The following is a 24,722-nucleotide window of genomic DNA, read 5'->3' on the forward strand; positions in this document are numbered from 1 at the left end:
AAAAAAAATCGATCACAATGGACTGACACAAGTGGGTGAAAAAAGGAAGGTCTTTTAGTTCGAAAACTATGGTATATCCAACTTAGCTATTTATCTATATACTGTATTTCTTAGGAATTAAATTATAAATAAAATCTTAATAAGAACTCATTAATGAAGATAACACAATAACACTGTAAGGTAGATTTTATTTTTTAATTTCATAGTGTTTAACACATTGCCAGCCATTGACAACGATTGACGTCCAATTAATCTAACCTGGGAGGACTGACGGTGAATGCTCAAGTTTATGTGCCATTGACGGTGCTAAACGCCCAATATATTTTGACTGGGATGTTTGACAGTGATCAGTCTCTGCCAGCCCTATTAGTCAGAAATTGGACGTCTAGCGGCGTCAATTGCAGTTAAATGAGCATAATGAAAAGTAAAATTAAAAAAAGTATGTTAGCCATTTTTGGCATCATGGTGGCAGGGGGAAAATTTGAATTGAGCTAGCTGGGGAGCTTTCTCTAGACCAGTGGTTTTTAACCTTGCTAAGAGTACGACACCCCACACATTTCTCATGTGTCTTCACTGAACCCTTCAGAATTTAATAATGAAGCTTTATTTTTTTCCACAATGAAAACCAATATACCTAAACTAGCAAGCAAATTCCCATTGAAATGTATTCAAATTTCAAATTTACTACAAGTAAATGGTGTTTTACAGTTAATTTTCACATTGGTAAATTATTTTTTTTTTTGTCTACGTTCTTATTTTATTTATTTTACTTTTAACCTGTCTTATACAGCTGCTTAGACATGAGTAACAAGAATCTGAGTGTCCTTATGGTCTGAACAGCTTTAATGTGTCATATGGGAGTTTAATATACCCCCATTGTGGTTGTTCATCATGTCTGCATTCTCATTTTATGGTCACATCTTTGCATCATATACATTTTCTTGGCGTAAAATGTAACGAAAATGTTTTTTTGTTTTTTTTTTGTTTTTTGTTTTTATCTGCGCAGTGCATGCTGCTTGTAGGTCTTTTATACTTCCCCATCTCAAATGTAAGTCAACCTTCCACAGAGGAAATCAGTTACTCATCCCATTTATATTGGGCTAGAAGTTGAAAGAAATGGAATAAAACCTGTAAATTGGAGGCAACCCAGTCCAAAACCTAGTCTAAAACGATACTTGGCCTTTAATCAGTATGAAAAGAGGGCCCTGTGTGTCTTAACATTCACCGAACCCCTTAGACTTACTCACCGAACACCTGGGGTTCAATCGAACCCAGGTTAAGATTAAGAACTACTCATCGAGACACAACTAGTCCTTGGAATGTAATATTATATTTGACAGCATGCTAGCTCGCATAGATTCGGGCCCTTACACTTACCAATGACTTATGCGCTACCTTTACTATTTCCATTAGCAGGAGAGAGGTTTTTACAGAATGCTGAGTCATGACTATGCCTCCATGATGATGATGTCCACGTGTGCTCGCCGTTTGCGCAGAACCAAGTGTGGGCGTTGCTGGGCCCCGAGTGGAACGCCGTTTTGTTTGAACTCTCCACCACTTCGCAGCAAGAGTGGGCGAAGAGCAGAGGAGAGAAAAACAGAGGCTTTCCCCCCGCACACTAAATGGAGGCTACAACATGAAATGCATTCCAAGGTTGGAGATGGTAAGGGGTTTTGCCATGAAATGATTGTTTGGATTCTGCCGAGTCATAGTTTACCGCTAAATGCTAATTTAGAATTTCAAGGCTAATTAGCACCAATTGTCAATTAGGGTGCTTTAGCCCAACATGACTTTCATTGACCACTTGCTGTGATACCCGCAGTAAGGATACTTTGATGCAGGGCAATCATCTCCAATGATTTATGAGCCACGTATTCACTAGAGACAGGATGCTAATTTGTAGAGCTTCTCTGCAGGGATTTTGCACCAGTAGTTCTGAAGCTGTGACTGGGCTATGATTGATGGGCTTTTCGCAGACTCTTCACAACACTTGGACTCTTCCTCCTACTCTGAGTCATTAAGTGTGACGGCCTTGCGTGCCGCTGAAAATACAAGCTAGGTTAACTCATTTACTCCCACACCCCTCTTTGTGTGCGCCTGTTCATGAACTCATTGCGTAGAAATGTAACTTACCATTTATACAGTTTCCCCCCTTATTCTGCTCATGTCCTCTGCCACTGCCTGTTCCTCCTTAGCTCTTTGGTGCTCCTCCACCTGTAAAGACATAAGACTTCAGTGAGTGCTGCAAAATGATGGCAGCAACCTGGAAAACATGTTGGTGATTGGGAAACTCCTAAGGAGGAAGGAAAGTTATGCTCACACAAAGGCTTCCATAACAATTATTTTGAGAGATGAATGATCACTGATTATTTTTGCAATTACTCGATTAATCAGGTCATACTTAATCATGTTTTATTTAGTTTTTTACAGTTAAATACTCTGGGCTTAACTCTTCAGTTGGAAATGAGCTTTGGGGAAAAAAAGTTGAGAAAATATTTTAAATCTACCAGAATTCGAGCATAAGCGAATGTTTGAAATATCTGATTTTGATTAATTAGAATATAATCAGTCTTCTTTTATAAAGGATGAAATAAATCAAATAATATTTTCAGTTTTTTCTCTTTGTTGTTTATACACAAAAAGATTTTTTCCGTTTTTTTCCCCCCTTTTTTTAAATTAAAATGTTTAAAAATACCAAATAAATTATTATTATTTTTTTTTTAAAATTTAATAAATAACAAAAGAGCATATTTAGTCGTAAGAGATAAAAAAATAAACAATGGGAAAATTTTTATCTCAACAAAGTTATTAATTAATCGATTATCAAAATAGTTGATTAATTTGATGATCGACTAGTTGTCAGTTAATCCTTGCAGCCTTACCTCACACACGCACAGTGTTCTGCTTTGCATTGTAATTGTATAGTCTGTAACTTAACTAGCACTTGCCGTTTTACATGTGTGTGCCTGCTCTAGCAAATGCGTGCGTGTACGCTTGCATGCCTTATTTAGTGGAGGGTCACTGGTGGGTGTTGCAAGGCCACTGGCACTGTATGCAGATAAATGCTCCCCAAAGGAGCTCAAACTAATGCATTTTTAAAGACGACATCAATCAAAAAGCTAGACTTGATCACCAGAGCAAAGAAAACGCTATGGCGGTGGAAGTGCGCCGCTTTGGTGGGATTAGAGGCCAAGGCGACGCAATCAAGGCGGTAGTAGAAGGAGATGATAGAGATTAGAGAGTTTTTGATGGATGTGCCTGGCTAGGATGACGATTGTATTTCTAGAGCGAGGCTTGATAGGGCGTGTGTTAGCATTTTGGAGATAGATATTTGAACACAAATGGTGCAGCAGCAAATATAGATGAACACTATAACAGTAGTCACACTAGAGGCATATTTTTATTTATTACAGTATTACAGTTTGCAGAGTCACTTAGGCATACCTGTCATGTTGTACGTTTCGGCGCAATTTGTACAAGTGAGCGCTGATTTTAAAATGTGTACGTACATTCAAAATCTGTACATTTTTCGTGCATTACATTTTTTTCCCTCTGTTCGTTTTTTTTTTTTTAATGAAAAAAAAATGAAAAAAAAAACATGAAAGGTAACACCAGTTACTTTGCCAAGTAACTAATTACTCTTACATTCAGGTAACTGAGTTACTAACTCAATTACTTTTTGGGAGAAGTCATTTGTAACTTTAATTAATTACTTTTTTAAAGTAAGATCAACAACAGTCTGCAAAATAAAAGCTATGCTGTGACGAAAGCAGAGATTTCATTCTGCCAATTTGTTGCCGAACACAATTTGCCTGCAACTATTGCTGATCACTTCTCAGAATTAGCAAAATAAATGTTGAAGAAATTAAGCCACAATCATCATGCATAAATGTTTACATTCTTTACATTGAATTCAATTGCATTATCACTATATGTAAAGGGCTAGGGGTTAGCTTTAATCCATCTAAAAGACTAATAATATGGTTTTGCTTTAGTTAGCAAAAGCAATGGAACTAGCAACTGCTTGAAGCAGACAGGTTGACAAAAATGAAAATTAAGATCAGAGGAGCACACGACCAGCAGATGAACTCTGTTAATTCAGCATGATTGGATGAGCTGCGTGAGAAATGCGAATGCTGCAATTTTCCATACGGGCGTCAGATCCATCGAGATCTCGCGCGCTCAGAGATTAGGACAAGAATCTGAGGAGAGGAAAGACAGGCGATGCGCAGATAAGCAACGGAGAAGCCACTAATCCTATTTTCACTCAGTTCAATGAAAATGTAGGGAGGGAACGAGAGAGTTATTAGAAAAGTATTAAATACACATTTTGTTTGAAAGCAAAACTGTTGCTAAAAACTTAAATTTAGAATCCTTACCTTTACTTGAAACCCTATCATGAAACCCAAAATCTTTTTCAAAACCCTTGTTTCAAAGCAAAATACTGGCTTGGAAACAGTTTGAAACGTTCTCTTGAATTTAAAATTCAAAACCCTAATTTGAAGTTTTTAAAAATAGCCTGCGCTTCATTTTAAAAACCTTGAATTCAAATAGTTTAATGAACCCTACTCTTAGGATTAACCTCTAATTTAAAACACTAAACTTAATTTAAGCCCCTAAATAGAAATTTAAACCCCAATTTGAAATGCCATTTATTTCATCTGGGTTTGTAAACCCAAATTTAAATATCTAACGTCGAGATCGAATGATACTTTGAAACCCCAATGTGCATTTGGAATCTTGACGTTCAACTCTAAACCAGGTTTAAAATCCTAAATTAAAAGCACAATATTACCTGGTTTAAAACCCTAATTTGATCAAGAGCAGATGTACTACCCCATAGAAAGGCATCCATTTCAATCATGAAAGTGTCTCCCTATAAAGGCGTACAGAGCTGGACACATTCAGTAAACAGCGAAGTGTAAGGGGATCAAAAAGACCATTGTATTACAAGCACACGACAACATCCCTTAATCTCCGAGGGAAATGACAAAAGAACAGTGTTTTTTCCAGTCTTTTCACACCAAGAAGAAGAAAAAGAGGATGCAAGACTCTCCTTCTAAGAAGATCTAAGCCCCACCGAAAGACATGACGAGCATAAAGAAGCAGGAAAAAATATTTTGACTAGAGCCCGTTGAAGTTTTTTTTTTTTTTTTTCTCAAGGACATTTTGCCATCTGTACAATCACCACCCCATATCGCTTCACTACCAGGACCATCATCATCACCATAATCCATAATCCGAGTGCGAATCTAGTATAGAATTACCCGCAGAAACATGGAGGCAGCACTATACATACAGTATGTCCCATTTTAACACACATACACTCCAAGTGACACCTCAAACAAATGTGATATAGCCAACTACAGACTGAATGGAATAGTATCCTTTCCCAAATTTACTGTTTGCCTGTTTGCATTACTCTAACACACACAATATAAAATAAATAGCATTTAAACTGAGGAAACAAGTAGAATATCTGAAGTATGAGTGGAGTTGGAGTGACTGGAATTTGCAGCGCCAAGACAACGGGCGGATAAGGGCGATATCAACTACACGATGCCTGCTGACTACGGAAGCCCAACGTGCGGTTCATTCAGCTGACTGAGCGCGATTGACACTGACGGAGCGAGACAAGCAGGGAATGGCCAAGATATCTACAAGCCCACGTCTGGACCACCAAATCCCACCATCAGCTCTTCTTGTAACCAACAATGGACAGTCTGGAACAATGAAAGGACATCCTCTCCTCCTACAAGGAACATCTGATAATGGAGGAACCCGTTGGACACTCAGCACTCACAAGGTGCTGAGGCTAGCAAACTCCTCAACTCTTGTTGCCCTGACAAAAGTACCGCCCAAACCACAACAGACAATAACCCTAAACAACATCCAAACACACCCTTCTTCCGGACCACAGCCCGCCTCACCAGAGCCTTTTAACTCATTCACTCCCAGCCATTTTCACTGGAGAAACTCCCTTCGCTCCCAGCCCTTTTACTGGATTTTGACTGATTTTGCAAGGCCCACAGAAAATTCTGTTCTATTGCTATATAAACATGGAAAGATTAGACTATCTTTTTTCAGCAGGAAAAAAAAAAAGTTCATATCTTTTTCCATTTTTTAGATATCAGCATTGGAAAATAGCTTAATTTGAGCAATTTTCCTATTTCTGATGGAAAAAACAGAAATTGAGCTTTTTGTAAAAGCATACATTTCAAAAATAACTTTAACACAGCTATTTTTTTTTTTTGCTTTTGTGACATCCCAAACATCTGAATAATGTTTTCCTTCTACAAAATAACATAAACAACAAGACAAATAGGGCTTTTGATAGCAAAGGAACAATTTATTTACACATAACTAAGCTATTGAACTGAGAGATGACGCTGTTGTGGCCGTGGCAGTATCGGCAGACGGGGTTAATTTTTCCCTCATCACCGCCTGTCGGTCTCATCAAGAGGATTTTTTTTTACCTTTCTTTTGTAGTGACCACTACCTCATAACAGAAATCACCTAGGGAACTTGTGTGGGGAATGTGCCTTGTGTTTACATCATTCTCCACATTTTTCTCACGCTTCTTACTTCTTCCAACTTCAGTTTCCTGACTATTTCTCTCCATTCATTTGAGTTCTTACCAAATGCGCTACTGCCCTCCAGTGGCCAGTTTTATTGCTTTAAAATGGATTTTGAGCGCTGTGCTTTGGAGCGAACTTGCATCAGAACCTAGAGATGTCTCTTGTGAAAAAAAAAACGTATAAATACGTTTTTGGGACACTTGAAACAATTAAAAATAGAACGTATTTATACGTTTTTGGGAGCAAATGAGTTAAAGACTGAATGTTTAACTAATCGTTGTCATTTTTTTCTTGGGAATCTTTTGTTGACCTGTGATATGGTGATCCTGGATCTAGCGTTAGTAGTTGGAATTGCACTAGCGCGGTTCTGGCGGTTTGCTGGCGTGATTACGGCAATTTGGCTAAAAGGTCAAATTCCAACAAGACCCAACCTGTGCATCGCAAGTCCACTCTTTGATGCAGATGAATGACAAGGATAGCAAACAAGCATGCGTTTGTTGACATTCACTGCCATTGATGTTAATAGTTGTATGTTTTCAACTGATGGGCCAAAAATAAATAAATAAATAAATAGATAAAAGGGTTTTACCAAACTGGTCTGGAAAAAAAAAGTTTATAATGCACTGTAATAACAAACAGATCCCATTTGGCAGTATCCATCAGATTTTTGATCCGCACAGCTTTTGAATAGAGAACATCGATTAGAATGTTAATATTAGCATCAAATTATTTTACTGCTTTTCACTATATAATATTGTCTTTTCCACTTTTTGACTTGAAAATGTAGCCTTACTATCCTAAATTTTGAATTAATTGCTACCCCTTTAAAACCCAGATCTTCATGTGAAACCCTTGCCAGGCACAGCCAGACTATTCTCCCTGTATTTTTCAAACACTGTGAGAAATAGTCTGGGACCCAGCCCATTAACGGCCTCTCGAGCAAGGTACAAAATCAATCGTCCAATCAGATTTGTTTATTTACGTGACGTGTTCTTAACGAGTAACGTCACTCTTAAGCGCCGAAAGTCGTGTCTACAACAATACAGATGGCGAACGGGAGAGCCGAGAATATGTTCCAATCCGCGGTAAAACCAGTTTTAAATGACCAAAAACACATCGAAACAAGTCATTGACAACAGTCAACATGGCTCTCGCGCTTGCCACTTGTCGCTTTAACAACGTCACGTCTGCCCGTCGCTGATTGGTCCACTCCGCTGTCTGTTTGCTGTGGCTTGCTCCGTCTTCGGAATTTGATCCGCCAGACGATCGCCAGACTCAATCGCTGGAACAGCGGTGAGTCTGGTATACCAGGCAAGTGAAACCCTAATTTAAACTTTGTCTTGAAACCTCAACCTTTGCTTCAAAACAGTCTTCTCTCTTAGTAGCACTCATTTGAAATTGTAGCGCCATTTTGAAACCCTAATTTGAAACTCTAACATTGGCTTGAAACCCCCCTTAGTAGGACCAAAGTCTAGGATTTCTTTGATGTTCGACTGACAGCCGCTTCTGCAGCACTCGGGCCAGCAAATAGTGCAATTACATCTTGATGGCCTCTCTCCCCCTCTCCATGTCTAGGGAACGAGTGCTAACATTTGATGGGCTGTCGCCCTCTCTACGTGACAGGATCAGCTTGCTTGTAGAGAAACTTTCCACTTGATGATGGAAGCACAATCCATTGGGATTATCTCAATTTTGGCAATTTGGCAAACTCATAGTGGTTCATTAACCCTCTATGCACTCATTTAACTCACTGACTACCACTGACGTTACTCAACGTCAGATCTATTTTGGCCAGGAGGGCTAGCGGCGATTATTAGTCCCAAATCTATCCCCTATCTGACGGTCCAGACTTTGTGAAGGCCCTGGACGTTTATTCATTTTTATTCAATTTCAATTTCACATTTAATTACTAATAAAAAAGATTTTTATAACGATTAGTGATAACATTAAGTATATAGTTATCATATACACCTGCTTTCCACATATGTGGTCGTCATATTTTGGTTCATTAGGGCCACAATTGTATACCAAATGTTAATATTGTAGCCCATGTTATCCAAAATGTGATGTATGTGAAGTTTTTTGTTTGTTTTTTTGTTTTAATCACCAAAAAGTTACTTTTAAAGTGCGTACGACAGGAGAAAAAAAAAAGTCTTAAATATGATTATTATGTGAATTAGAACCATATTTTGAGACGATTCGACTATATACAACAATTTAGCAAAGCGCAGATGGCAAGAAATTAGTGTTTTAATCTGCCGGTTAGCCACGCCTACCATTATAGGGCTCTAGCGTCACCAACAGGTGGATGACGTCAGCGGAGTCACAATTTCACCTGATTTAGTATGCAGCCCATTGAGGGGGAATTATTCACAACGAGGAAAACGCGACGAAGAGAGTCGCAAAATGTCATTGTTTCAGTCTCTCTACTCCAATATTTTTACAGGATATTCTTTTTATCCAAGTATTTTTCCCCAATAGCTAAATAAATGGCATGGTCATGATAAATAATAGTCTTGTGCTAAATGGAATATGAAATAATAAAAATGCATTTATTCAAGACGACATGGCAAAATTACTCCATAATGGTCAAAACTGTCGACTTCACCTTTACTGTCACACCTCCAGAACGATATTTTATGCCACCTAAATCGGGCTTATGTCATTTCCCTTCCCCGGCTTCCGAGAATGTAAACAAACCAAGAGGCGTGACAGCTAGCCGACACGCTAACCCGAACCGAGTGATGTTTCAAAGTCTTTGAAGCGGAAAATCACACATAACTAGCCCGGATCATTTCACATGACGACTGGGTTGTCGATTGTCTTCGCCGATCAGCATATCGCCCAGCGGAGAGCAATTTACAGCTCGTTCCCCTACTACTACAGACAGGTGAGCTTACGTCAGAGGAGCATGTAGTTGCCAAATGGTCAACACGAATATGGCAAAACACGGCGAAGTCGTAAACAGCGAGAGACTCAGTGGAGGAGGGTGGCTGCAGTTGTTGTGCAGATAACTCAATGTGTATGAGTGTGTATTTTACATGCCCATCCATGATCAAACGTAAGTAGCCCTTTATTTAAAGAAAATTTGTAGTATTTACTTTGTAATCGATGTATTCGGGGCTATATTTAACTCAAAGTTTCAATTTCTGATCGGTCGGAAAATTTGACCAAACACCGGGCACATGAAGAGGGGAATAACCCGAGTATAGTGCTCTCCCGATGGGGGGATGTGCGACAAGCCGCCGGTCGTCAGCTGAGTCAACAAGGAGCATGTCAGCCACAAAATGCAAGCCACCTACATATTAAAATGACCCCAGTATTTGACATAATACAAAAAATGATGTTTACTCACTTCCCCGTAAGTCCAATGGTGCCACAGTAGTAGGGCTTGTTTTGGCAAATATCCACCGGTGAATGGGAATATTTTGAAACCCCAAAAAGGCGCACATGCCTCCCCCTCATACAGCAAGATTTTTCTGCAGCCATTTGGCTGGCGTGATGCGAAAAATAAACGTATTAATCCGCAGAATCAGCTGAATCCTTAGTCCTTCTCATACAACAGTACGGCTGTATAGTGAAGAGGACGCCTTCCTCCGTACTCGTCACAGCGCCCTCTTTCTCAACTCGAGACTGCTGCCAGAAGTCACTCATTTTCATGGCGCGGGATTCAAAAAACAAAATAAATATAGCGATCGCTTCCACACACATCCAAGCGGCCCATTTCATTCAGGAGCATAAAATACTGCGTGTATTATGAAATAAACATGCTTTTTTGTGTCACAGACACTTTAAAGGCTTAACTAGGTGGGTGCAGTTAGCAGTGTACAGGGAGTTAAACAACGGTGGAAGAGAAGGGGATGTTTCTTTACAGTGATGCTTTCTAGCAGCCTTGAAGTCATCTGTTATTATAGCAGTACACCTCTGCAAAACAACAAACAGTACTGAATAGTCGAATAAATATTTTGCTCCAGCACATCTAGGATGGATGGACACTTATGGCTTACGGAGTGCATTATTTTTGAGCATGAGATGTTACGCATGCAGAGCTTTCAGGTTGGATTGATGATATATATTTAAAAACCAGTGGTGGAATGTAACAAAGTAAAAGTAGTTCTTTACTGTACTTAAATACATTTTTGTGTATCTGTACTTTACTTGAGTATAAATATGTGATATGTTATATGTGAATAAGTGGTATTTTTTACTTTCACTTCACTACATTTTATAGCAGGTATCTGTACTCTATCGTATTTGTACTCCGCCGCATTCAATAAGCACCGTGCAACCATACCGTACCTGTGCACTAGAGGCAGTAACACGAGTACAAGCAAGATTAGGCAGGTGAACAAGATATTGACCAATTAAAAACCACCACATTCTTGTACAGTAGGTGGTGGGATGCACCCGATAGTTGCTTGAAATCCACCATTAAGCTAGGTTTTAGAGTTTTTGAGCTTGTTCAGCTTGTTTACAGTGCAGTCAATTTTATAGGTTGTTTTTTTCCATTCTGCAGTTTTAAATAAACCTGAGCAGTCAATGAATTTTCTGGGTTTTTTAATATGAATATACTCAAATCTCTATGTATGCATGTACGTATACACTCACCGGCCACTTTATTAGGTACACCATGCTAGTAATGGGTTGGACCCCCTTTTGCCTTCAGAACTGCCTCAATTCTTCGTGGCATTGATTCAACAAGGTGCTGGAAGCATTCCTCAGAGAGTTTGGTCCATATTGACATGATGGCATCACACAGTTGGTGCAGATTTGTCGGCTGCACATCTATGATGCGACTCTCCCGTTCCACCACATCCCAAAGATGCTGTATTGGATTGAGATGTGGTGACTGTGGAGGCCATTTGAGTACAGTGAACTCATTGTAATGTTCAAGAAACCAGTCTGAGATGATTCCAGTTTCATGACATGGCGCATTATCCTGCTGAAAGTACCCATCAGAAGTTGGGTACATTGTGGTCATAAAGGGATGGACATGGTCAGCAACAATACTCAGGTAGGCTGTGGCGTTCCAACAATGCTCATTTGGTACCAAGGGGCCCAAAGAGTGCCAAGAAAATATTCCCCACACCATTACACCACCACCACCAGCCTGAACCGTTGATACAAGGCAGGATGGATCCATGCTTTCATGTTGTTGACGCCAAATTCTGACCCTACCATCCGAATGTCGCGGCAGAAATCGAGATTCATCAGACCAGGCAACGTTTTTCCAATCTTCTATTGTCCAATTTCGATGAGCTTGTGCAAATTGTAGCCTCAGTTTCCTGTTCTTAGCTGAAAGGAGTGGCACCTGGCGTGGTCTTCTGCTGCTGTAGCCCATCTGCCTCAAAGTTCAACGTACTGTCCGTTCAGAGATGCTCTTCTGCCTACCTTGGTTGTAACAGGTGGATATTTGAGTCACTGTTGCCTTTCTATCAGCCCGAACCAGTCTGGCCATTCTCCTCTGACCTCTGGCATCAACAAGGCATTTCCACCCACAGAACTGCCGCTCACTGGATATTTTTTCTTTTTCGGACCATTCTCTGTAAACCCTAGAGATGGTTGTGCGTGAAAATCCCAGTAGATCAGCAGTTTCTGAAATACTCAGACCAGCCCTTCTGGCACCAACAACCATGCCACGTTCAAAGTCACTCAAATCACCTTTCTTCCCCATACTGATGCTCGGTTTGAACTGCAGGAGATTGTCTTAAACCATGTCTACATGCCTAAAAGCACTGAGTTGCCGCCATGTGATTGGCTGATTAGAAATTAAGTGTTAACGAGCAGTTGGACAGTTGTACCTAATAAAGTGGCCGATGAGTGTAAATGTACAGTACTGTGCAAAAGTTTTAGGCAGGTGTGAAAAAATGATGTAAACTAAGAATGCTTTCAAAAATATAAACAATGATTGTTTATTTTTATCAATTTACAAAATGCTTCTGTTTTGTTCATTCACTGCATTTTGTTAATTGATGAAAATCAACTATTAGCACTTCCATTTTTGAAAGCATTCTTAGTTTACAGCATTTTTTCACACCTGCCTAAAACTTTTGCACAGTACTGTATATAAAATATATTTATTCATTATCTACTGCTTAATCCGGGGTTGAGTCATGGGGGAAGCACCGTTCACATACATATTATATATACATACATATATACATATACACGTACAGTATAATACATTTTTGTATCGGGAGAAAAACACTCTTACTTTTTCCTTGTAAATTGTAAAGCAAGTACTTTTGTGTTTTGTTTCTTAGATACATGTACTTTTACTTAAAGCAGCACTGGTAACACTCTAGTTTTGGTTGATTTTAGCAACCCCGGTGGACAAAAGCGGCAGTGTTTTGCCTTAAGGAAGACTGTGTTTCCCATGAGGACCAGTGCTGCATTTCCCATGAGGACACCTGTACAGTGTCGTAAAACCATCAGTCAATGAAAAATAAATCTCCCCGTCGCCTTCAGATGGATAAAATAACATTTGTTTCCAGCGGCTGTTTGAAGAATGAATAGTAATAAGGTAATGAATCCAGTTTTGGCTAAACAATGGCATATGAGGTTAGCTACCGTGTGGCTTAGTGTTGCTCACCCCCCCCCACCCGAATTCGTCAGCGCTGAAGAGTTTGGTTGAGGGTGAGGGGTTGTCACGCCAATGAGTGAAAGCCGAGCCAATGTTTATTCTGTATATCCAGTAGCCTGCCTTTTTTCCCTCCTCAGAAAAAAAAACTGTGTGTCTTTTGTCGCTCTGCCATCTTGGCAAGAAAGTGTTCTTATCGACTTTCGTCTTTACAACGAATGGGGAAAGGGGGAAGTGACATATTCCGTAAAGCAGTCAGCACATTTGTAGTTTTTTTGTGTGGCAGGGTTCCTGCCACCCTCCTCAAAGTTAATTAGTGCCGGTGAAAGCGATACAGACCCCCTCAAGATATAAAAAAGGTGTCATTCAACTAGCGGTCGGTCGACATATTATCCATAGACTTTACTATCAGTTGATAGGGCGCGGGGCTGATCCGTAGGGGGCCTATTTTCAAAAACTTTAAAATTCAAATATTTCCAAAACCAAAGCCGCTAGCGACCTAAAACCAAAACAGGCAACTCCCTTAGGCATTTATGAGTCTCCATGAGCAGCAACATCGAAAAATTCAAAGTCGTTCCCTAATAAAATCCCGATTAATTAGTTTTTTATACAAGTATAGCAAAACTTAAAGTGACTATAAAATTTTCAAATTTTACACTAGATACACAAAAATCACCAAATGCAGAGATAATCACCTATATTTTCAGGATCAATAGCAATATTTAACATTCAAGTTGTTTTTGTTTTTTTTTACTGCAAATTTTCAACAGCTAATTAATCACTCAGTTTTCACATCAGAAACTTAATAGTTGAGGAAAGCATGCAGATTAATCTTAATTTTACTCAATAAAACCAGAATTTGCATTTTTCTATGTACAATCACAATTTATTTAGGTTGAATTCCGATGTTTATATTGCCTCAGCACGGAGGCACATCTTGCGGCTAACTGGCCCTCGTCGTTTTTAGATTGAAATGTTACATAAAATAAATCAAGTAAAAGGCTAATTCTTTTTGTATTGACGCAGAAATGTCTAAATTACTACTTTTTTGCCCAATGGCCAAAAATTACCTGATCATTTGAATGTAAACTTACACTAATGTGTATGGAAACAACATGGCGGCTCGTAAATAAATGCATATATCACTGGAATTTCTATAGATATGAGCATCGAACAGTTTAGATTCTTGGTTGAAAGCAAAAAACTGGGCAGATATCATTCATTTTACGTAAATATTTCAAGCTAAAATTACGCTATTGTGTAATTCAATGTGGCAGCACGGCTGTCACAAAACAAAGCTTTTTAAGTCGAAAGTGCATGCATTCTCTCTCTTTAACATCATAATTACCCTGAATTCTCGATCAAATCACTCGAGACAATCCTTCCTACTTGTATGCGGTAAAAAATTTGTCCTGTTTCTACCGATATATAGCATTTGAACGCAGGGTGTGTTTGAGTTTATCACAGTCACATCCAACTCAACTCTGCACACAACGCAACACAACTTTGTCTCTCTAAAGATATTAAGTATAACTGAAAAAACATCCTAGTCAGGGAATATTCATACAAAAGTAAATAAATATGGAGCCTTCCTTCAGGCAAAACACTACTGCTTTTGCCCACATGCACAGCCAAACCCCACAAAAATTGCTTTAAGACCACATAATAAAATAAAAATGAAAATTGGAGAGAAGGGGGTAAACCTCGGTTCACTACATTTCTCAGTTTAGTTACGTTAACAGTAGAAAACACATACAGGAGGACACTTCTCTCTCAAGCTTCTGACTCGAGTTTTGCAGATTAGCAAATTCACAGTTTAACTTTAATATTATGCCAACTATGATGGAGGTTGGACTTTCAGTAGCAAAATTTGTGGTGTGTTCCGCACCTACATAACATTGACGTCTTTTTACATTACTTATAGTGGGTGCTGCTGCTGACCGAAAAATAAAAAAATATATTTACACTGCTCAAAAAATAGTGCGAACACTAACCTAACACATTATAGATATAAATGAATGAAATATTTTTATTAAATATTTTGTTTGTTCCATAGTTGAATGTGCTGACAACAAAATCACACAAAAATTATCAATGAAAATCAAAATGTATCAACCCATGGAGATCTGGATTTGGAGTTATACTCAAAATGAAAGTGGAAAAACGGACTACAGGCTGATTCAACTTTCATGTAAACGAATAAAAAATGAGGCATCGTAGTGTGTGTGGCTTCAAAGTGCCTGGATGGCCTCCCTACAACGCCTGGGCATGCTGCTAATGAGACGACGGAGGGTGTCCTAGGGAATCTCCTCCCAGATCTGGACCAGAGCATCACTGAGCTCCTGGACAGTCTGAGGAGCAACCTGGCTCTGCCAGATGGACCTAAAAACAATGTCCCAGAAGTGTTCTATTGGATTTAGGTCAGGCGAACGTGGGGGCCAGTCCATGTTATCAACTCCTTCTTCCTTCAGGAACTGTTGCATACAACAGCCACATGAAGTTGGGCATTGTCGTGGACCAGGAGGAACCCAGGTCTCACTGCACAAGCATATCTTATGACAATGAGTCCAAGGATTTCATCCCGATACCAAATAGCAGTCAGGGTGCCATCATCTAACCTGTAGAGGTCTAGGTGTCCTTTGAGGGATATGCCTCCCCTGACCATCACTGATCCAACACAACACCGGTCATGCTGAATGAAGATGCAGGCAGCATAACATTCTCCATGGGATCTCCGGACCCTTTAACGTCTGTCGCATGTAAACAGGTTGAACCTGGTTTCATCGGTGAAGAGCACAGAGCCAGTGGCATAGTTGCAAATTCTGGTGGTCTAAGTCAAATGCCTCTTAAGCTCTACGGTGATTGGCAGTGAGCACATGGCTCTCTAAAGGATGTAAGGCCCTCATACCATCCTCATGGAGCCAATTTCTGATTGTTTGGTCAGAAACATTCACATCAGTGGACTGCTGGAGGTCATTTTGTAGGTCTCTGGCAGTGTTCATCCTATTCCTCCTTGAACAAAGGAGTGGATACCGATCCTGCTGAGGGTTTAATTAAGGATCTTCTACTGCCCTGTCCGGCTCTCCTGGAGTAACGACCTGTTTCCTGGAATCTCCTACAGGACGATAGGTTGGTCCTCAGACTGTCCAGGAACTAGTGATGTGCTGGTCCAGATCTGGGTGGAAATCCATCAGGAGAACATCCACCACCTCTTCAGGAGCATGCCCAGGCCTTGAAGGGAGGTCATAGGGCCTTGAAAGGTGAAAAAGCGCTATACAAGTATAAGACCATTTACAAGCATTCAGAGGCCAAACACACTACTAAGCTTCATTTTGACTTGTTTAAAGGACATTACATCAAATTTGGATCAGTCTGTAGTGTGTTTTTCCCACTTTCATTTTGAGTATAAATCCAAATCTGGATCTCCATTGGTTGATACATTTCATTTTCATGGATAATTTTTGTCTGACTTTGTTGTCAGCACGTTCAACTATGGAAAGAAAAAGTATTTAATAAAAATATTTCATTCATTCAGATCTACAAAGTGTTATGTTAGTGTTCCCATAATTTTTTTATTTTTTTTTGCAGTATACTGTATTGGCCCGAATATAAGACGGCCCTGATTAAGAGTTTGAAAAAAAGACTTTTTGAACATCAAATTAATTTTTATACAGAAAATAATTACAGTACATCCGAAACAATGATTGTAACAATATATTTGAGAGAAAAAGCATATTATTTTGCCTCATTCAAATCTTAATATCTGAACATTTAAATATGTAAACTAAAGTGCAATCACATTCGGAAATGAATGGTTTTTGAAATGTAAATAAACCGATCTATTGTGATAAAACAACAAATTTGCAATAACTGCATTAACCATCAAAGTGAAGTCTAACTGTAACTGTAGTCTTGAAACAAATCTGAATAATGAAAAATATTGCAATAAAATAATACAAACTGGTTAAACTAAAAAGCGTAGCTGAGATCTGTCATGACAGAACATCACTTCAATGATATCTGGCGCAATCTAGCGTCGTGAATGGGGAGAGTAGCTGAGATCTGTCATGACAGAACATCGCTTCAATGATATCAAGCACCATCTGGCGTCGTGAATGGGTATAATGTCTAGACTGCGAATATAAGACGACCCCCTCTTTTTCAGTGTTATTTCAATGCAAAAAACACTGTCTTATATTCGGGCCAATATGGTATATAATATCACTCCTCTTTGAAGGCGGCGGAGAGGGGGCATGTTGTCGACATGTATTTTTGTCGGGGCTGTGAATGTGTGTGTGTGTGTGGGGGGGGGGGGGGGCTAAACATTCAAGTCATCAACCAATCAAACGTGGGTATGAGGGATAAAAATGGACTGCCAAATTCAGCAAATGAAAAGGGTAAATGTAAGTCTAAACATAATTAAAATAATTCAGTTAATAGTGGTAGAGTCAATTCTATCCTTGCAACATAAGGGAAGACAATTAAAATAACCTATATAACGGATTTCATTATATAATGCAAATAAGGCTGCTTAAAAGTTTGTAGGGACAACTGCAGTAGTGACGAGATTTGTCGTTCACTTGAGCAAACGAATCCATTCCGGTTCGTTCAGTAAAAAGATTCGTTCAAACAAATCGTTCAACGAATCGTTCGCCCCCCTCATCTCCCTCCCCGCCCAAACGAATCGTTCGGTTACTGAACGGGAAGTGACGTTGCCGAACGAATCACCAAAGACCGCTTCGCAGTATAACTGAACGGGAAGTGACATTGCTTGGTCCCTCCCTCTCTTCCACATTGACCACTCGTCGTAGTTTCAGAAATGAGTGACAGGCGGTATCATTCTGCTTTCACAGACAGCCTCGTCTCCCTCCTGCTGCTGCAAAAGCCAGGGAGAACTTCCGCGTCGTCTGTCCTAGTTCTATGGGCTCAAAGTCATGGCTCGTGCTTGCATTTCGATTTAGGACACGGTTAAACATTTTCCTTTTGTGAGGGGAGTAGGGGGCGGGGGCGCACGGACTTTCTTTAGCAGGTTCTTGATCACACATACAATCACATATACAGCATGTTTGCTGTCACGAAAATAAAAATACATCGAAAGTTTAATTTCTGAATATGGAACGACCAACACATCATATTTACATCTCGCTCTGTTGTATTTTTGTTTTTTAGTATTAAGATGATCGTGTTGAATTTTTGCACTGGTATTAATAAATAAAATAATCCGGTCAGCTCCCCTGTCGTCCCCGCATCTCAGATCGTCAAATGCTGACGAGAAATAATTGTTTGCTCTTTACGATGTCGCCTTTCTACTCTCATTAGTCTGTTAAGAAAAATGTAGACATATTGCGACATCTCCCGTGTCCGCGTGCTTTGTTTTTGGGCGTTTGAGTAGCACATGATGGACGGATTGACATAATTTGTCAAACCAACCAACACCTGACACGAAGAAAAAAAAAAAAAAACACTCGGAAAAAAATTACATGTATATACAGTTTCATTGCAAATCAGTATTATGGTGATCATATTGTTTTTTTGCACTGGTATTAATAAATAAAATAATCCTGTCAGCTCCCCTGTCGTCCCCGCATCTCAGATCGTCAAATGCTGACGAGAAATAATTGTTAGCTCTTTACGATGTCGCCTTTCTACTCTCATTCGTCTGTTAAGAAAAATGTAGACATATTGCGACATCTCCCGTGTCTGCGTGCGTTGTTTTGGGCGCTTGAGTAGCACATGATGGACGGATTGACATAATTTGTCTAACCAACCAACACCCGACACGCTGACACGAAAAAAAAAAAAAAAAAACACTCGGGAAAAAATTGACATGTATATACAGTTTCATTGCAAATCAGTATTATGGTGCTCATACTAAATATTTTTTTCTGTGCACATATGAGGTAAATATCGCTGCCATGAAGCCTCCATATAGTGACAGTTCTCTGCCCGCTTCACTGCCGTCACGCGACCGCAGCTCAGCTTTTGCTTGCCTCGTAGCTACCCGTGTTTTAAATTACTGTAAATTTGATAGTATGTCGTCATAGGCAGTCACGAGTTTGTTGAGAAAAGTACTACTCTAAACAATGCTCGCTAGATTTGTGTGGTGTTTTTGTCTGTTTGAGCAGCATTTGATAGGCTCCACGTTAACAAATATGTGACAAAGTCATTTCCTTTCATTTTCTGATTCATTCACCGCATAGTCATTACTGGAAAATCAAGTTAGCAGCAAGCTAGGTCAGGAACCGGAGGACCGAGTCACTGAACGGGAAGTGACAAAACTCAGTCTTGCCCCTCTGCCTGCACGCTGGCTGCTTATTGGCCACACGTGGACGTGAGTGACAAACGCCCTGATTCTGTTTCCGGTCCCTCCCCTGCCCGCGATGAGGCTGGCGTCTGATTGGTCGTTTGCGATGTCAGAAGACGCTGCCGCTTGCTCAACGCCCTCCCACGCAGCGAACAAGCACCACCTTCATAGAACGAATCAGTGCAGATGATGATTAGTTCGGTCTCGTTCACCAAAACAATTCGTTCAAAAAGAACGAATCGTTCGCGACCGATACAACACTAAACTGCAGCATCCTGAAAAGTTGGTTATGTCCGTACCGTCCCTATGCAAACCTACTACGCCCTTGGTTGAAGTTATCTAGCGTTTAAGTTTTTTTTTTTTTTTCTCCTGTATCCGTACTTTTACATTAGTAAATAAAAAAAGTGAGTACTTTATCCACCACTGTTAAAAACAAAATCGTTAGCATGCCATGTGGTGGCCGTTCAAATCACCCTTCGACAAACAAAACCATTCAGGAATTTTTCCTGCTGGCACCTATTCCAATTCCTATTCCACGTTATAATATGATTACTTACCTTATTATTTGTGTTACCTGCAGGACAACTACATGGGTTGACTTGTCTTGGCCTTGAGCGTGTGACTTCAGGTGGTGTATGACGTTACTAACAGGTGCCGACGTGGATATTTTCTTCTTCGTTGGCAAGATTTAATGGCAATCGTTGTTTCTAACCAAGAGGCAAAATTCTCGAAATGTATTATCACGCACGATATAGAATGTGAATATTCAATATGCAAATAGATGCATTTGCAGGCTTTAAATTACACAAAGTTTGGTTAAGTCAATGAGGTTTTTGGTTAGAGTGGTCTCCGTGCGCCATCTAACGTTAAGAGTCTGTATACTAACAAAAAGGTGACTGCATTAGCAGCCGCGTGCGTGCCTCAAGTTTTCGTTGCCCGGACCCTCCTGAGGATTGTTCACGTCACGTGTCCTCATTGCTCGGAGATGTCGGCGACGTCTCCGCCTTCGTGTTGCTGCTGTAGGAGGGGGTACTTTTTTTTGTCTTAGTTTTGGGCGGTGATATGATAAGGTAAGTCATACTTCTGTTTTTAGGACTTGTTTTGGGAAAATAAGTTTAAATGTTTGCTATTCTTTTTGTGCCTTCTATTGTCTTTGAAATGCAGGATACAATGCAGTTGGAACTACTGTAACTGAAAGAAAACAGCCTGCATTTGAGTAGAATTGATTTTGCTTTGGCTTCCTGCAACATTCCATTGAATTGGAATGTTAAATGGAACATTCCATTGGAATGTTGCAAGAAGCCAAAGCTAAATTAATTCTCCAATAATATGCATGTAAATTTCTTTGCAGAATTTAATCATTTCAGGGACAGCGATCACTACTGTGGACAGCTATTCAAAAGTTGGCACTTACGACCTTAAATCCTTTGTAGAGCAAGTAAATGTGGATTTTTTTTTTTTTTTTTTAATAATGTTTTTTTTTTTAAATTGTTAATCATTGTTGTATTTTATGATAACAATATTTTTAAATTAATACGTTATAAAATCTAAATTTAATAAATAAATACACATGTGTATGGCCCAAAGGAACTCTCAAAAGCGGTTTTTTAATCCATTATATTTAACACATTGCATGCCATTGATAGCGTTAGACATCTAGTTCAGTTAAACCAGAAAGACTGACTGTAAAAGCTCATGTTTCAGTGCAATTGGCGACACGTCCAAACCATTTTGACTGGGAAGGCCAAATGAAAGTGAAATGGTTAAAAAAAAAAAAAAAAATCATCATCATAATTTGTGTATGAAAGGTTGCCCATAGGTGAAATGGTTGTCTCTGAGCTGTGTAATTCACTGCCGACCAATTGATGTGAAGGGATTATCAAAAAATGAACAATTTGTCCTTAATTGATAACTGAAATCATTATTTATCACATTTGCAACATATATAAGAAAAAAGCAACAGTAAAACTGATGGATACATGAGTTTTTAAATGTAAAATAGTGTGCCTTTTGTTGAGAGTTGAGTGTTTTGTTCCCAGAAAAGATCCGTATGACACGGGCCACATAACACAAAAGTAATCAGATTAAAGAATTAAAGCATTCCTCAGCAGAGTTTGGCACCAGGGAGTAGGTTGCGCAATGTGCAAAAAAAAAAAAAAAAAAAAAAAAAAAAAAAACTCAATTTTTTGTTTAAAAAAAAAGGCACCATTCTAGAACAGAATACTCATTAAACTCTTTAACCTGATGTGCCCTCTGCAGATGAACTACCTTTAGCCACGGCTGTCACCATGGAGACGGTGGTGATAGTGGCCATCGGGGTGCTGGCCACCATCTTCCTAGCATCCTTGGCCGCCCTGGTGGTGGTGTGCCGTCACCGCTACTGCCACCCACACCATCTTCTGCACCACTTTGACTCCAAGTGGGCGTCCTGACCATTCATCAGGTATAGCTGTGTCCGACAAATGATTAATGTGTATTTCCTGTTCCATCAGACCAACAGTCGACCTGATTGGCGCCATGGAGACCCAAAGCGAGCTGTCGGAGTTGGAGCTGGACGACGTGGTCATCACCAACCCACACATTGAGGCCATCCTGGAAAATGAAGACTGGATCGAGGACGCTTCGTATGTCTTAACCTTGTATAGGGCACTCATTTAACTCACTGGTTGCCATTGACAGCACTAGACATCTGTCCAATTAATTTTGACTGGGAGATCGGCAGCCATCTTATAAAAGCTGCATATGTCATTAAATGATGTCGTCTTATGTTTCTACAGCGGATTGGTCTCTCATTGCATCGCTATCCTAAAGGTAATGGAAGAAAACTTTGTTGTCATGGATGCATCTTAACTCGCTTTTCTTTGTAGATCTGCCACACGTTGACGGAGAAACTGGTCGCCCTGACGATGGGCTCAGGGGCCAAAGTCAAAGCACCAGCCAGCCTAGGTGACATCATCACTGTGGCGAAGCGCATTAGCCCCAGGTGATGTTTTTTCATCTATTAGTCATGCCGCTAACACACTAACTGACAGTTGTTCATTCCGAACAGGGTGGATGATGTGGTACGATCCATGTACCCGCCTTTAGACCCCATATTGTTGGATGCCAGGTATATCTGCATTGCAAATTCAACTTTATAGAACAAAAATCCCCAATATTAAGAGAAAACCCAGCCTACATTCAATTTTCTATGCTGGTATTTCAAAATACCTTTTTTTGTGTTATATATATTTTCCCCCACCACCGCAGAGCGACCGCCCTCCTCCTGTCCGTCAGCCATTTGGTACTGGTCACACGCAATGCCTGCCACATGTCAGGCAGCCTGGACTGGATCGACCAATCGCTGCACGCGGCCGAGGACCACATGGTGGTGCTGAGGGAGGCGGCCATGGCCTCAGAGCCAGAACGCGGCGCCCTCAGCGGGGCCGAGGGCCAGAGAGAGCACGCCATCTAGACTCTTGACAGAACTTACTAGTAACACTTTGAATGCAGTACCAGCAATGTCGATCAAAGAAAAAAAAATCAATGCCTATTGATTGACTATCGACTTTTTTTCCCTACTTTCACAACAAAGTCATAATCCTGAATCCATTGTAGTCGCAGTGGTCTTAAATCCACTCTCTCAAAGAAGTTTAGTCAGATAATCTACCGTCAGAGTTGGGAAGAAAAACTGCAACTATTTCTTCCCATACTAAAGGTCAGGGGCCCAAAATGGGTCGGCAAAGCTTAATGCTTTTTTTATTCATGTTTGCTGTACTTTTATTTTTCTTGCATGTTTATGTTCAAAATGTATCAGTGTTATGGCAATACTTGCCACATTTTTGTTACATTTGACCCTCAGGGAGGAACTACCTGTGGGTTGTAAGCTGCTTTATGCGAATGTGCTCATTGGTCTCCGTGGTAACAGTTGGTAGCTTTTTTTCCTGGCCCCAAAATGACTGCTTCCTAAAAGCAAAAACTATTGGTTGTTTGTGACAATCAAGGATGACGTGTAACACAAAATGTGCCATTCATATCATCTATATTGTTTATTAGATGACCTTTTCTAAGCACCCAAGCACCACATACAGTAGAAGTTTGTCACGTATATATAGATATATATAAATATCCTCTCTTATATTTTACCTGTGATGTGGACAGATAAAATGATTGCTTTACTGCATTTCTTGTTGAAAAAGTACATAAATAAAGTTAAGATACACTTCTCTTTTACCATATTTTGTCCATTTGGCAAAAATATATTTTGTTTTGCCGCGAGTCAGCTCCTTAGCAGCTCGAGTCTTCCTGCTTCAGCTCCAATGTAGTCTGAAAGGCAATCATAGTGATTATAGTTTGCATATTTCAAATAAACTTTTACTTGTTCCTCTGTCTCTTGGAAATAACCTTTCTTCGCTTTTTCCACTATTTGAAACCATAAGATGCTATAAGACGGGGTCAATCACCTGTCCAAAAAAAACAAAAAAGTGGTGCTTTACCACCATCTGGCACCTGTAAGGCAATTTAAAGCGTGGGGTAATTTGATTGTTATTTCTCACTTTTTACAGAACAAATTGCATTTTGGGAATGTTTACAACAGTAAATAATACATCTACATTAAAAATTAAGAACATTTTTGGACCAAACAGCTAAAATGATGAGGAGGACGATATTAATTTACCAACCAAGTAAGAATTTAACCAATTGTGTTTTTCCACTTGTGTATACAGTGCGGGCCAAAAGTATTGGCAAACCCTGCAATTCTGTCGGATAATGCTCTATTTCTCCCAGAAAATAATTGCAATTACAAATGCTTTGGTAGTAATATCTTCATTTATTTTGCCTGTAATGAAAAACACAAAAAAGAATTGGGGGGGGGGGGGGGGGGTTAAATCATTATTTTACACAAAGTTCCAAAAATGAGTCAGACAAATGTATTGGCACCCTTTAAAAAATCACGTGATGCGTCTCTAATTTGTGTAATTAACAGCACCTGTTACTTACCTGTAGCACATAACAGGTGGTGGCATTAATTAAAATCACACTTGCAGCCAGTTAAAATGGATTAAAGTTGACTCAACCTCTGTCCTGTGTCTTTGTGTGTACCACATTGAGCATGGAAAAAAGAAAGAAGACCAAAGAACTGTCTGATGACTTAAGAAGCAAAATTGTGAGGAAGCATGAGCAATCGCAAGGCTACAAGTCCATCTCCAAAGACCTGAATGTTCCTGTGTCTACCGTGCGCAGTGTCATCAATAAGTCTAAAGCCAATGGCACTGTGGCT

General features: G+C 39.7%; 2 protein-coding genes and 1 long non-coding RNA gene across 3 annotated transcripts in view; 1 reads left to right on the forward strand and 2 right to left on the reverse strand.

The window, feature by feature from the left end:
* The first annotated feature begins 1,517 nt into the window (after positions 1-1,517).
* Positions 1,518-23,824, forward strand: tmem98 (transmembrane protein 98). The gene is made up of 7 exons (XM_057861138.1): positions 1,518-1,663; positions 21,722-21,881; positions 21,955-22,086; positions 22,240-22,273; positions 22,330-22,445; positions 22,512-22,571; positions 22,712-23,824. Exons 1-7 carry the CDS (start codon positions 1,642-1,644, stop codon positions 22,914-22,916), a joined length of 729 nt encoding a protein of 242 aa, XP_057717121.1. The 5' UTR covers positions 1,518-1,641; the 3' UTR covers positions 22,917-23,824.
* LOC130931918 (uncharacterized) lies at positions 1,725-20,495 on the reverse strand. The gene is made up of 3 exons (XR_009067332.1): positions 20,020-20,495; positions 2,134-2,214; positions 1,725-2,042 (listed from the first exon to the last, which is right to left on the reverse strand). It is a non-coding gene; the product is annotated as an uncharacterized LOC130931918 (long non-coding RNA).
* The window catches only part of svilc (supervillin c), a 46,065-nt gene continuing 44,794 nt past the window's right edge, over positions 23,452-24,722 (reverse strand). Inside the window, exon 33 of the mRNA XM_057861135.1 lies at positions 23,452-23,767. Within this exon, the coding sequence (XP_057717118.1) occupies positions 23,729-23,767 (39 nt within the window). The 3' untranslated portion in view covers positions 23,452-23,728. The remainder of the gene's footprint in view (positions 23,768-24,722) is intronic.

Source organism: Corythoichthys intestinalis, chromosome 16 (genome assembly GCF_030265065.1).
Source record: "Corythoichthys intestinalis isolate RoL2023-P3 chromosome 16, ASM3026506v1, whole genome shotgun sequence".
In the NCBI taxonomy this organism is placed as follows: Eukaryota; Metazoa; Chordata; class Actinopteri; order Syngnathiformes; family Syngnathidae; genus Corythoichthys; species Corythoichthys intestinalis.

Coding starts and splice junctions, on each gene's coding strand:
- tmem98 (XM_057861138.1), top strand. CDS start 1,642: ATGCATTCCAAGGTTGGAGATG. Junction 22,446..22,511: donor GCGAAGCGCATTAGCCCCAG/GTGATGTTTTTT, acceptor CATTCCGAACAG/GGTGGATGATGTGGTACGAT. Junction 22,572..22,711: donor CCCATATTGTTGGATGCCAG/GTATATCTGCAT, acceptor CCACCACCGCAG/AGCGACCGCCCTCCTCCTGT.